The sequence below is a fragment of the Patiria miniata genome, unplaced genomic scaffold (assembly GCF_015706575.1).
Source record: "Patiria miniata isolate m_02_andy unplaced genomic scaffold, ASM1570657v1 HiC_scaffold_9, whole genome shotgun sequence".
NCBI classification, from domain to species: domain Eukaryota; kingdom Metazoa; phylum Echinodermata; class Asteroidea; order Valvatida; family Asterinidae; genus Patiria; species Patiria miniata.
In genome coordinates, this window is record NW_024037076.1 from 11,189,392 (window position 1) to 11,203,130 (window position 13,739).

At 41.7% G+C, this 13,739-nt stretch overlaps 1 protein-coding gene across 1 annotated transcript in view; it reads right to left on the bottom strand.

The window, feature by feature from the left end:
• Positions 1-7,429: 7,429 nt before the first annotated feature.
• LOC119720859 overlaps positions 7,430-13,739 on the bottom strand; it is a 31,890-nt gene continuing 25,580 nt past the window's right edge. Inside the window, exons 6-8 of the mRNA XM_038190725.1 lie at positions 13,241-13,641; positions 11,408-13,168; positions 7,430-8,731 (exon numbers count right to left, since the gene is read on the bottom strand). Coding sequence (XP_038046653.1) covers positions 8,471-8,731; positions 11,408-13,168; positions 13,241-13,641 — 2,423 coding nt within the window. The 3' untranslated portion in view covers positions 7,430-8,470. The remainder of the gene's footprint in view (positions 8,732-11,407; positions 13,169-13,240; positions 13,642-13,739) is intronic.

Consider the following 13,739-nt stretch of genomic DNA (forward strand, 5'->3'; position numbering starts at 1 on the left):
TCGACAGATAATTGAGCACGTTACGATGCACGTTGCATGAGCACCATTCATGCTCATGTGTCCACTGTGCTTACTTTTCCTCGGGCTGTGTTCTGAAGTCTACTAAGTCCATAAATAACACAGTGAGGGACATCCAAGAATGCTTTTTGTATAACACTTCCTGTGGTTCAAGTCATTCCATGATCTTGCAGGCAATAATTCTGATTTGTGTTCCCAGCGTCATGTGTGTGTGTTCATGGAGAAATAATGAAGAACGAACTCCTTTGTTTGTGCTCCTTGCTCGTTCCTGGTCCATCACATGTTTAACTTGTCTTCTTCCTTTTTTTTACAAACACGCTTTAAAATAAATGTGCATTTATCCAAGTTCTTTTGGAGTTGCACGCGCCACGAAAATTCTGCTGTAATAACGTCTACATACAAATATCCTAAGATTTTACGTACTCCAGTACAACCGCAACGAACTCAGCGCACACGATAAAGTTGGCGAAATTGTACACTAATGCGCAATTTTGCGCATGCGTGTTGAAGCGAAATTTCCCTATCGGAGAAGCTAGCACGCTGGAGAAGTGACACGTACACCGGATGAATCTGGTCAAGGACGCATGCGCGTTAAGTTGATCAAATAAAGCGCCTTTACTTGATCACCTGTTGCAATCATGTGGTTGCGAAGGGCGATTTCTAAAGGTTACGTAACACTTCATTTGAATGAAACTACATGTACACTTACATGTTCATGTTGGCTGGCGAAATCTTTGAAAATTATTTTTTCCCGTTTGGAAGACCGTATCTTCATGCAACTTTCAGGGTTTACTTCCCTCATCTAGAGTGCGTTCGATTACTTCCCCGCTTACTCGCGCCTGGCTCCTCGCGTAATGACAGACATGCGCAGTGCAGTTAAATAAACGAACGGTTTCGGGTAAAGTTTCGTGAAAGAGCTGGAAATATGGGCGTCGCCAGGATTCTTTCTAGAGGGGTACACAACGTATTTTCCCAAAAAAAAATCCCTGTTTTCTCAACATCTTCTCGATTTATCAGTTTTAGAGAGGGTAGGGACATTTTGCCTCCCCTACCCATTAAATTTACACCAGTATGACTTTTCGCCCCTTTTTTTTCTCTCTTTTTTTTTCTTCTTCCTTTGTATTTTTTTTTTTGGGGGGGGGGGAATGTTGCAACCTGACGCCACTTTTTCTTCATATCAGCTCAATGAAGGTCATTCATTGCAACAAAATGATGACATGAATCTGGGACTGAGAAATATTTCCAATTTTGTTAGGAACAAAAATCTTGACTCTTCAAAGACTTTGTACACAATCGCGGAAGTGGTGCCAGGTTGCAACATATTTTTCCCAGGCAACATCCGAATCAATTAACTATGTAGAGCACGTCCACGCCCACTGAAAATACGCGGGGACACGCTGACAATTATTCGTAGCCGTAGCTCCGTGCATAGAGCTACATAGGGTTTAATAGCTCTATGCTCCGTGGAAGCCCATTTTGGACACGGCCTGAGGCGCCCGCCGGACGTTGCATGGCCTTATGGGATACTTACCCAAATAACCGGCTCGGCGAGTCGGTTACTTGGGCCAGGCTCGAGTAAGCGCGAGAAGTCACGTGAGAGGTAAATCGAACGCTTTCGCGCTTGCACAAGTAAGCGCGGGGGAAGTAAAAGAACGCACTGAATGTTCCAAGTATGTGCTAAAAATCGTTGTGATGCGTTTATTACTTTTTGTTGAAATTGGAAAAAAATAGGCCTGGCTACGTGCACTTTTGAAAGTTGGTAGACTAGCGTTTACAATATATGTCAATCTTTTCAAGACTCACAAATACTAATAAGGTTCCTGTTTATTATGATATGCAGTATAAATTTGGAGAAAAGCCTAGTCCACGAGTTATTAATTGATAGATATCACTATTTTGCCGGCTTCCATTGGTCGATACCGAGACCCAAGCCAAAAACACGCTGAGTGACGCTAATGAATATGCTAATCTACCATCGTCGTCGAAATTTTCCATGGAGATGGTTCTACTTGGTAGACTAGCGTATGCAACAACAGATTAAGCTGAAACTCGGAATATTCTTAGATGATAATGAGTGTTGAACTACTTGTGAAATAACAACTTGGAGAAATTCCTAGAAATTGAGATTAATGCATGTATTTGGGGAAGTTTTGGAACGATAATTTCCATACTTAAAAGTCAGACGTATCGGCATCGATGACCGAGATTTTTCACTGACATAGTTTAGAGTGTCGTCTTCCGTTATAATTTAACATTTCAATCATACTGACCATATTTTCTAAGAAACACACCGTTCAAAAGGCCATGTCTTTTGGAGGTGCATGGATTCCACTGCTCCACTATAGCGTCTAAGTACGTAATCGGATTAGCTTTGCCCAACAACACGAGACGCTTTGCCCTAGCAACCACATGACTGGTTGGCGGCGGCAATTGTGCGATGCAATTTGACCTGGTTAACCCCGTTAGAAAGGCAGGTTTTTAGCCTTTGAATATGGGTCCTTCCCATGCTGGATTCAATCTGTTTGATCTTTCTGTCCAAGAGTCCAAATGCTTACATCTGAGAGGTATATATGTAACTGGGTAAACTCAATCTTTCTTCTTCTTTTTTCAAACGGGGGAATTTTATAGATTCAGAACCATCTGTCGATGGGGGCGCTGTTCAAAACCGACGATTATGCACACAAACGGCCAATATATGGTGTTTTTCAGGGCCATACATGTGCGAAATTCAGTAAAAGGCACCCAAAACGGCTGGTGCCACAAAAAAGGGCAACACTTCTTTTCAGAGAAAAGGGGCACTTCTTTAAAAAATTGCACTTTTTAACAATTATTGGGGGGGTAAGCCGTTAAAAAGGGGCATTTGAATAGAAAAAAAGGCAGTCTTTACAAAATAATGGGGGAGTAATTACCCCTTACACCCCCCCCCCCCCCTCTGCAGGCTACGCCTACGATTAAGATGAAGGAGTTGTAGGGCAGCATCGTTTGAATTATAGTTAACACAAATATTGTACAAGCCTCTTCTCTGCATATTTCCTACTCTCCTTCAGTGATTTGTTGTGCCAGAAAACAAAATTATATACCACTACAGGCCGCGGCGTAACCAGCGAGAGGGGGGGGGGGGGCGCACGCCCCAATAAAACAATCCCGCCCCGGCAAATTTGGCAACCTGAGAAAAGCACAGAAGCAAAAGTTAGCATTAATACCGGATTTTAACGTAGAGTGGGTTTTTTCACGTTTTTGTTTTCCTCGAAATTTCTGTTTTTCAAGAGTGGCTGTTGATTTAAAAGTCCCGTGTAAGACGAATAGCGCCGCCTATAAAATATTATTCATAGCATCAAATGTAATTAGATCACATAAATTTGCAAATGAATGAACCTGCTACATGCACTGCTTCAAGGAACCAGTACGTGACTTTATTAATCTTAATTAATTTTACAAATATAACTGGAGGACTTGTTCAACAATGTGAACGTTTCTGTTCAATTTGGAATAAATTTAATCAAGGACGGATCCAGAACACAGATATTCTGGCAGGGGGGAAACAAATTGAGAGCGTGGGCTCGGGGCCCGCTTAAGGGCACCGGAAATGTTCGGGATTCTAGATGCTCTTTGCTGCGATCTGAGGCAATTTCCGACCACTTTAACTAAAAAATATTAAGGACAGATGGTGTACGCAGTGGCTATTTGTTTTTAAGCAATATCACTTTAAAAAAATAAATAAATAAACATGAGTCCTTGTTGCCCCCGCCAGTTCCGCCGTTGAATCTAAAAACTTTTCAATGAATTTTATTCCGTCAAACATGATCGCCGTAAACGTAATCTTTAAAAAACAAATGACTTTTCTTATAATTTATTTAAACTGTAAGATAATGGTGTTGCCACTTTTGAAGTTTAAAATCATAGCATAAAATGTCATTAGATCACATAAATTTGAACACTAATGGACCATTTACATGCACCATTTCAAACATTAAGGAACACGAATGTGCCTACGTGACGTTTTTAATCTTATGAACACATGTACATACATTTAGTGAGTGCAATTACATTTGTACGACCTCTTACTTAATCAAAATCTACCGTTTCAGTTCAATATTATTGTGTTTTGAGAACACATATGTTAACTGGTTTGTGAACATGTACATATACGCACGAGATATCAAACATTTATGCTAAATAGAGCATGCGATCATTACGCCTACCTTTTACCAAAAATGAATTACTTCAATGACATGTTCTCGTATAGTAAAGGTAATCCAGCTAACTGCCCCCCCCAACTTTTTGCCCCCCCCCAGCCTCAGATCCGCCGTTGAATCTAAAAACTGTTCAATGAATTTGATTCCGTCAAACATGATCACCGTATTAAACGTAGTCTTTAAAAAAAAAGACTTTTCTTATAATTTATTTTAACTGTGAGATAACTGTGTTGCCACTCTTAAAGTTTAAATTCATAGCATAAAATGTATTTAGATCACATAAATTTAAACACTAATTGACCATTTACATGCACCATTTTAAACAATAAGGAACACTAATGTGCCTACGTGACGTTTTTAATCTTATGAACACATATATACATACATTTAGTGAGTGCAATTACATTTGTACGACCCCTTACTTAATCAAAATCTACCGTTTCAGTTCAATATTATTGTGTTTTGTGAACATATATGTTAACTGGATTGCGAACATGTACATATACGCACGAGGTATCAAACATGTATGCTAAATACAGCATGCGATCATTACGCCTACCTTTTACCAGAAATGAATTACTTCAATGACATGTTTTCGTATAGTAAAGGTAATCCAGCTAATTATCCGTCATCATTACAGCCAGCCGTCGTTAAATCGAACATGGCCCCTCACATGACCCACATTATGGTCTTTTAATTACGCCCAAGTTGTCATAACAATGCTCTCTACATATTAAATTCCATAAATTGGTAACACAGTCCAAGCATTAATTATGGGTGATGTTATCAAATGCGCCAACTATAGTACTCAATGTTCGAGCAAGCCAACGCTCAATTGTTTTTTTTTCTTAAAAATGTATGCTAAAATAACAAAAGTACCCGGCACCTGGTTAGGCTGTATTAAAAAAAAACACGAAAAAAAAGCAACCGAGATACATTTCGCCTATATGCATTATTAAGATTCGTGTTGTACAAAGTTCGAATTAAATTTATCAGTTAAAAAACGAGAGTCATTCCGCAATCGGTTAATAAACTAGATACATTTCCTTCGACCTCGTCCCACAACAAAGATCAAGTCCATTTTAATCAGAAATCACTTGATGATTGCCTGTTTATACACCGTCTTTAAAGTTAGTTATCATACAGATAATCGTGCTCAGCCTTACAGACTGCACAATAAGAAACGTAATTTCTAACACTACATTTACAGTATTCCTCTCGGTTTGACCTTGCGAGGCGCCATTGTTTTATTTTAGTTGTAATCCACCATAGTACTGAGTTTTTCAGTATGAAGGTGCATCACATAATCCCTTCTCAACATGTCTAAATAGATGGATAGAGTCCATTTTCGCTCAAGAAAACAATTTCAAGCCAAAGAAAAGGGTATACGTGCCCAGAGTACCTTGTATTTGGTCAGTACCCGTGCGAAAAAAATTCAAGTTTTGTCTCCCTGGTTTTACCTGCCCCCCCCCCCCTCCCCCACACACACAGTCGTTTTTTGCTATGCTTCCGAGGATTGGCTTTGTGTTTTCCTTTGTTCCCTGATCTAAACTTTTCCCATAGACTAAGCGCACAAACCTGCGTTCGAGGACAATAGGCACATTTTGTTGTCTGTCCTCGAGCGTAATACAATACAGGAACACATATATACTCACACACTACCACCACAACTGCCTGAGGCTACATTTATATAGCTAAATAGGATGAGGACCACTTGTTTCTAAGAATTAAGACTAGGCAAAATGACAAGATGATTGATGGACTTGTGAAAACAGCAGCTTTACTGCACAAGTATTTTGGTTGGAGCTAGACAATACAAACCCTATGGGAATTGGCCTGAATCTGATCTTTGCCTCAGAACTTCTGGAATCAAAAGTTCAACTGGGATTAAAGTGGCACTCTCGATGCTTTTTTTTAGCTATGTTTTAATAGGGAACTTGTGGAGTATGATTTTTTTGACGAAAGAATGAAGGAGTAATTACAAAATATTTTAAAATGTACAGACAATGTCAGTACTGTAGCACACTAAAGAGTTAATTTGATGGTTGTTTTTTTTCAAAATCCGTTATGGAGCACCGTTGTGGTGTATGCCGGGCTGAATGTTGTGTTTACTGTCGAGCTCACTTGATGATTGAGCGTGGTGCCAAAAATGGTGATAGCTTGACACAGACTGCTAAGCCCGTCGAGTTCCTAGTTAAGAACACGGTTACAGACCTCTCTTTGAGCCAAGCACCCGACAGTGGCACTACAAAAAAATAATACCATTGAGATAAACCATTTGTTCTTTATGAATTTAGCCCCCAAAAAAATGACTATGGGGTAAAGATGAAGAAGGCTTTGACTACTCAGATAGCAAAACAATTGGGTTTTTGACTAGGCAATTGGGCCCGAGTTATTACAAATGGGTGCCAAGTGAGCACGATCTGGGCAAATCTGGGCAAAAGTGTTGCGACTGGGACCCGCTTGGGCAGAAACAGGGCAAAGTTGGGCAACTTCTGCTTACATCTTCCCAACCGAGTCCCAAGTGGGACCCAGTTTCATTGTAAATTATGGTAATGTGACCTTTATATATATATATTTCATATTTCTATCCACTGCATTTTATTTGCATTTTTTATTTAGACCTATGTCTCAAAATATGTTATCGAAAGTAATACTTTTTACATTATTTCATTTTGTCCGAGCAGCTCCCGAAATCAAAATTTGCCAAATACGAATTAACTTATTATCGGCAATCTCATTGGCTGAACCTACACTATTTTGGTCCCTGACTCAGCATTTTACGTTATCCGTCACTGCGGACTAACCAGACTAACGGCTGCCATCACCAACGGGTGTGTGGTGTGTGCATGCAGGCTGGGACTGGCAGCTGAGAGAAACTCTTTTAAGAGTAAATACGACCTTTGTCCAACCAAGATTGTGACTGACACCTAACTGTATATTGTGTGTAACAATTTATTATAAAGTATAATTTCGGTTACTGATTTAGTGATTGCAATGGACTCTTTTGCGTGGGCTTTCCAAATTCTTACAGGAATATTGGCATGATTGACACTAGCATGACTAGTTAATGTTACTATTTCATTTTTTTTAGGGATACTTACTAGCAAGGAATCTTCTGTTATTTCTGTTGATTCTATGCTTAGTCTTGGTTGATTCTACATTATCGCTATCCTACATAGTGCACGTTTAAATAATAGGTGATCTTATTTCTATTTTTTTATGCAGAATGGATTGAAAGACCAACGAACATGCAAATGCCCTCAACAAATCTATCAACACAGGCGGATTCACTGGATCGAGGGACCACAGCGAGAGAAAACTCAGGAGAATTTGCAGGTGCCGGGGAACTTGAGGAGACTCTTGAAGATCATGGATAAGCCCGATTGCTGTACTGTTTGAACAATGAACAGGCAAGTGTCAATGGAGGAATGTTTCCGGGTTTACATTTTGTTTTATGGACCTAGGCATTATGTACAAGTCATCATTCAAAAATGCGCCCTCATCATCTAGCAAAGAGTGTTTGTTTTGCCCCCGCGAACAAGATGGCACATACATCTCGTGAAACTGCTTAATGGAAGCACTGTTCATTCGTTTGTGGGTCTTTTCTAGTATTCATGATTTTTTTCTGATATCTCCACGGCGACGACGATGACGTATTCATTACAGCTATGAATTCAGAGCTACATGTGTTTGCCAAATTTAATGCACGTGGTAATCATGGTTACTGCACACTTCCATCAGCTGCGGGATTTGTTGTAAGTGATTGTTCCGTGCAGTATGGTAGAAATCTCAACTTAACGTTTCTTGCCAACGTGTATAGTTGAAATTGAGAAAGTGTATGTGTTAAATTGAGTATTTTATAAAGTAAAATAGTTTAAAATAAAAATGTGTATGCAATAAACTGATTCAGTGTGTATGCCCAACTAAATCCCAATTTTGCCAAGATTGCCCAGTTGGGCCCCAATCGAATACCCGGGTGCATTTCCCAAATGGGAACCAGTTGCGCAAAATTGGGCCCCAATCCAGCCCCAGTTTGCCCAATTATACTTTCAAGGATTAAAAGCGAAATTTTAAAAGAGCGTTTGCACAAAATGAATAGTTTTGTGTGTGAAATATAGATGCGTCATTGAAGACGGTATAAGTGCATGCCAGCACGCTAATGACCGCGTGTACGTGGCTTATGACCCACTAGTTGTGTATCGCATGTTAGCGGCGAAGTCAACTTCTAAACTTTAATCAATCAAATGTAGCATTTATATATTTGAACTACTTTGCTTGGACACCACAGGCGTGGTCTGAGTTTTGCTCTTATTGGCGTCGGAGGCCCCGCGTGGTTGCTTAGCGGCCAGCTTCTCCCTCCAGAGAGCCCGGATGCGGCGGTTCCAGCCGAAGGAGAGAAAGATGAAGACCCCCTGCAGAGAGTTTAGGATGACGAAGAGGTACCAGAGGACCACGTGGTTGATGCGGTTGGCAAGGCAACCGAATACCCACGTGAACCCCATGACAGCAGAAATCTGTGCATAAATAGAGAAAAAAAAGAATCACTTTTGGTGAGTTACTGGAGAAATACAAGCATTTTTTGGCCAAAAAAATGTTTGCCCCCCTCTAGAAAAAATCCTGGCGACGCCCATGCCCCCTACCATCGCTCATAACGTCGTGAAACACCACCACAGGCAGCATAAGAGGGGGTGATCAGGTGATGTCCTGTCCCCTCCCCTCGTTTTGATTTTGCGAATATAAAAATGTATGTCGTTTTATCCAACTTAACGGATGACTAGTAAGTGAAAAACAAAACACGGACTAATTTAATTTCTTTCTCGGTTTATAGTTCGTTGTGGTCCTGGCATTCAGACCACCTCACTTTTTTTGCCTGACATTCTTTCAACGCAATCGAAACTTCAAGCAAGTTTCGAAGAGAAGTATGGGGAAGGCTACCGACAAAAAAAAATGGCGAATTTTGCCAGATTTCAAAATGTGTGCTTATTTAGTATGTATTTAGCTGGCCTCGCCCTACGCCACACACATCAGAACTCGGTCGGTTGGTACAATAATTTAAGACAATTTAATTATTATTCGTCATCCAAATGGTCCCAAGCCATGGAACATAGAGTAGTTATACTGTATACATTCTCCTGGTCGTTTCAAACTTGATTAATAGACGCTAGCACCTATGTTCCCTAGTTTCTATGTTCCCGAATACCCGGTCCTTAGGGGTAGGGTTAAAGTTAGGATTATTTGGACAGGGGAAGCAGCTTAGGGACACATTGATATGTCATCATTCAAACGCCATTTTAAGACTCATCTTTTCAATTTATAATTTAAACCACAGTGATTTGCTAGTGACCGGCGCCTTTGAATGGTTCTCCATATACTGTGCGCCTTATAAATTATCTGTTATTATTATTATTATTATTATAAAACATAGCGACTGGTGAACATAGGGACCGGGGAACATTGGTATGCACCAACATCGACCGCCAGGACAAAGCTGCACCCGAACGATCCGATTTATAGCCAACGTTGAAACAACATAAATTACCGTTTCACCAATTTTGTCGGTACAACACTGAACCATCTTTGAGCCATCCTACATTTCTGACATCAACAATGCTGTCAGTACACCGCTAGCCAGCTGCACCAACGTCGGGCAAACGTTGGCGTCCAACTACCAACGTTGGTCTGTATTAGTGTCAATGTTATCTGGGAAGTTATCGCCATGGAAATGAGCATTCTTACTTAATATTAAGGAATAATGATGGATTATTCACAAAGCCAGTGTTCCAGCCTGTAGGCCAACATGTACAGTCATGTACCGTCATGTGCAGGATGAAGTTGGTTAGCCCAACTGGAAAAAGCAACCGTTTTACCGAGGAAATCGATCGGCCGATTCCACAGCTATTTGTTATGAAGTTAAATTAATTATATCTTGGCCTTATTATTATGGAGTCTTTATGCTTAACATTCTAGGATTTCGATTTCAAAACGAAAGTTGCTGAATCATGTCTTGCATTGGGCATGAATCCAGCGCCCGAGACACGTTCTCACTAGCCGATTGCAGCTACGCGATGTCGCGCACTAATCCAACGAATAATAGCAACCGCGCGCGTTTATGCATCGTGCCTGTGCCTGTGCGCATTTCGCCGAGTAACAAAACGAACTACTAATTTGAATTTCCTACGGTGCTTAGAAGCACCGCTGGAAAGGCATTCTTTCAATGATTTCTTCAAAATGACAGCTTGCCAGAAAGAATTATTTCACAGGGAGATAAGTCCCCTAACTATCTTTCAACCAAGTACGTTTTTCAACAATAATTACGCCAGTCACTTTTTGGATAGCTGCAAATGATGGACTCTGGCTTTAAATGGGTAGGTGCAAAGACAGCTATTGTTTCCATACCCTTGAAATTTTCAAAAAGTTCGCATAGTGTTTCGCTCGTACCCCACCCTACAAACATGACGCTGGGATACGCTGACGAATTCACGCTCTGATTGGAGAGATTTTGGTGACATGTGATGTGCAAGTCATCACGGCCACGTCCCTATTATACAAGGTACTGAGTCATCACTCTTTTAATCCCATTCACAAAGGTTTTCATTGTTTTCATTGAAAAGCGTACTAATGCAGGAAAATCTGTAAAAATTATCTGTCCTGTAATTGTTCAATTCCCGTCTATTGCTCAGGCTCCGTTTCGAATTCCCGTAGGGTCAATTGCATCTCGTGTGACGATCAAAATTTGTCCACATGGTCCGTAATAAAAAAAGGAAATCACATCCTGTATAAAATGCGTGCATTTCTATGGCAAAGTTGTCGGATAGCATTTGCGCGCATTGGCTAACTGCGGACTTAAACAGCTGCAGCCAGATGTTTCATACATAGGTCATGATAAGTTACCAAGAATGCAATCCCCACTTCCTTCACAAGATTCGGTGCTCGTACCCCGCCCTGTTTGCAGAGCGGGGGTACGAGCGAAGGATAGTGATAGTAAAGTGCCCTCTTGTGGTTACAGCGCAAACAAAATAACGTCACATTTGAGATTACCAGCCAACCAACATCTCTCTAAAATGTATGGAAAATCAGTGGACGCGAATATGGCAGGAAAGTTTGGGAGCATAGTTTTCGCCCGGACTCGAGAAGCCCAAAATTGGACAATTCCATAAGGGTTAACAAATTAATGAAAGGGGTAAACTTACTTTGAAATAGATCTGTAGTTCTCTGACCAGCTCCTTGGTTTTGGATTTGTCAGCACGAACCATAGCTCCGGCAACAACTGATGCATGCACGTTACGCACCGTCCAACCAAACATGACGACATTAGCGACCAGGCTGCATGCAATGGGAGCAACAAAGGCGCCTACAATGGCGTACTGTCCCGAAAGCCAGCAGGTATCTTCCCCCGGCCCCGCCCCGTATTGAAAATCGAGTTGCTGGCCCCAGATGAAGTGAATCGCAAGGCATGTGGCGACAATAAGGAGAGGGATGCCCCATCCGTAAGCACTGTAGACTAAGAAGATGCGCTTGTTTCGGCGGACGGTCTGCTTAGCTGAGAAGGTTTTCAGAAGGTCGAAGGAGAGAACGTTCATCCAGGCGAAAGTGGACAGCCAAAGGTGGTGCAACAGTGCAGCTACGATCACACAGAATACCGCTGGGTCGGTGATTCTCGTAACCACAAGTATAAGCGCCAGCAGCTGAGCCGTAGACAAAGCAGCAGTCAGCCCCATAATGGCTCGACCCGGCACATTCCGCAGGGCTGGGAATACACAGTAAGTAGTAAAAGTTGCAACAAGGGCAACCGTCGATACGCTGTAAGACACGTAACTCACCACGCTCAGTGGGTCTACGGTTGTGAAGATGCTGGAACAGATAAGGATCCGATCGTCTGGTAAGTACACGACACGGTCTTCTAAGAATAATTTCCTCTGGTATTGTACCACTGATTGACCACCTGAGCTCATCAGCTTCGTCTTCTGAATAACAGGCGTCCGGCACTCCTCATTCAAGAAAGGTTTACCACACACTTTTACAGTGGTGCTTTTAGCCGAGGTATTCTGGACCTTTGGGTGGTATTGATAGGACCGAGTGTAGGACACCCACTTTGCCTCAACAAGAAGCCCTCCACCCACATAAACAACCTGGATGCCACTGAAATTAAAGGCTTTTAACATCTCCTCATCGGTAATATACAAAGAAACCTCGCAGGGCTCAATGTGATCGTCGACCAAGCCGCAAATTTCATCGAATTCCACCTGGGCGACTCCGCACCTTACAACCCACTTGTTAGAACTGCCTTCATCGTGATATGGTAACACGCTATCATCAAGCAAGGCCTCAAAATCAGTAACGTTACCGAAATCCCACGTGGTCACTTCAGAGGTGTCATCTTCCCACAAGGAAACCCTCTTACCCTCAATGAATGCTACATAAAACGGCCATGTTGATTGGACATTCTGCTGGCTAAGGACGATAAGGTAACACTGCATCATTCCCGATGTCTGGGACTGATTCATGGCCATCACCTCAGCAGCATGCAAGTTGACAGATGATTTGACGCGTATCACGTACTGCTTGTTGAAGCAATGTACATCACTCAGTAAAACAAAATATGTAGAGTTTTCATGAACCCAAACAAAATCTTGTCTGCCAAGAAGCAAACCCACAGGTTTCAATAAAGTACACCTCGCAGAGAAGGGCGAACAATCAGAGTCCCACCCGGAAAAGTTCACCCCATTACAAAATGCGCAATGCGGATTCTTGTATACTCGCCCATTCGATGCGACTACCATCGCCGAGTATGCGCGGCATCCAGTCTGGATCTCCAAACTTACATTGTGCACACTGCAGTTGTCAATTCCAAGATCATAGCTTTCTGCATTTTCTGCTTCGTATTCGGATGAACTACTACTGTAAGAGCTAAAATCATTGTCCGTTTCGTGGATTGTGTTTTCATGCCAAGACTGGCAAGAGCTATTTTCCAATTCTATGTCGTTTCTGGTCGAATTATTGTTAGATGCACGCTTGTATTCAACAAGCTTCGTGGTGATGACGCGGGACTCGTTGTAATAACATATCACGCAATATACATCATGAAAGAATCCTCCGTATTTCACCTGCTCTGACATGGAATTATTTTGACGTAACTCAACCTCATCATCCGGCCAATCTGTAGGACATCCCTGCACGAGCACCGCGCGTTCGTCATCGACAATGACACATGACAAGAAGTCGTGTAACGATGCGACCAGCAAGAATTCATCCGTGACATTTTGTTGCTGCAAGTGACACCGCGTGGAGTAATCATGACAGCAATCGTTGCACAGCGTACACAACACATCACAACCACACTGTGTCTCAGTTGCAGGGCTCCCGCATCGTCCAAGGCATGATTGTTTTGGACAAGGGTACACCGTCAAACCATAGATAGTCACACCTGTGAAAAGGGCAATAATACACTTCATGAAAAATTGTGGTCTTATAAATAAAATACGGTAGTTAGTTGTTAACATAGCTTGGTAGAATTTTTGTGGA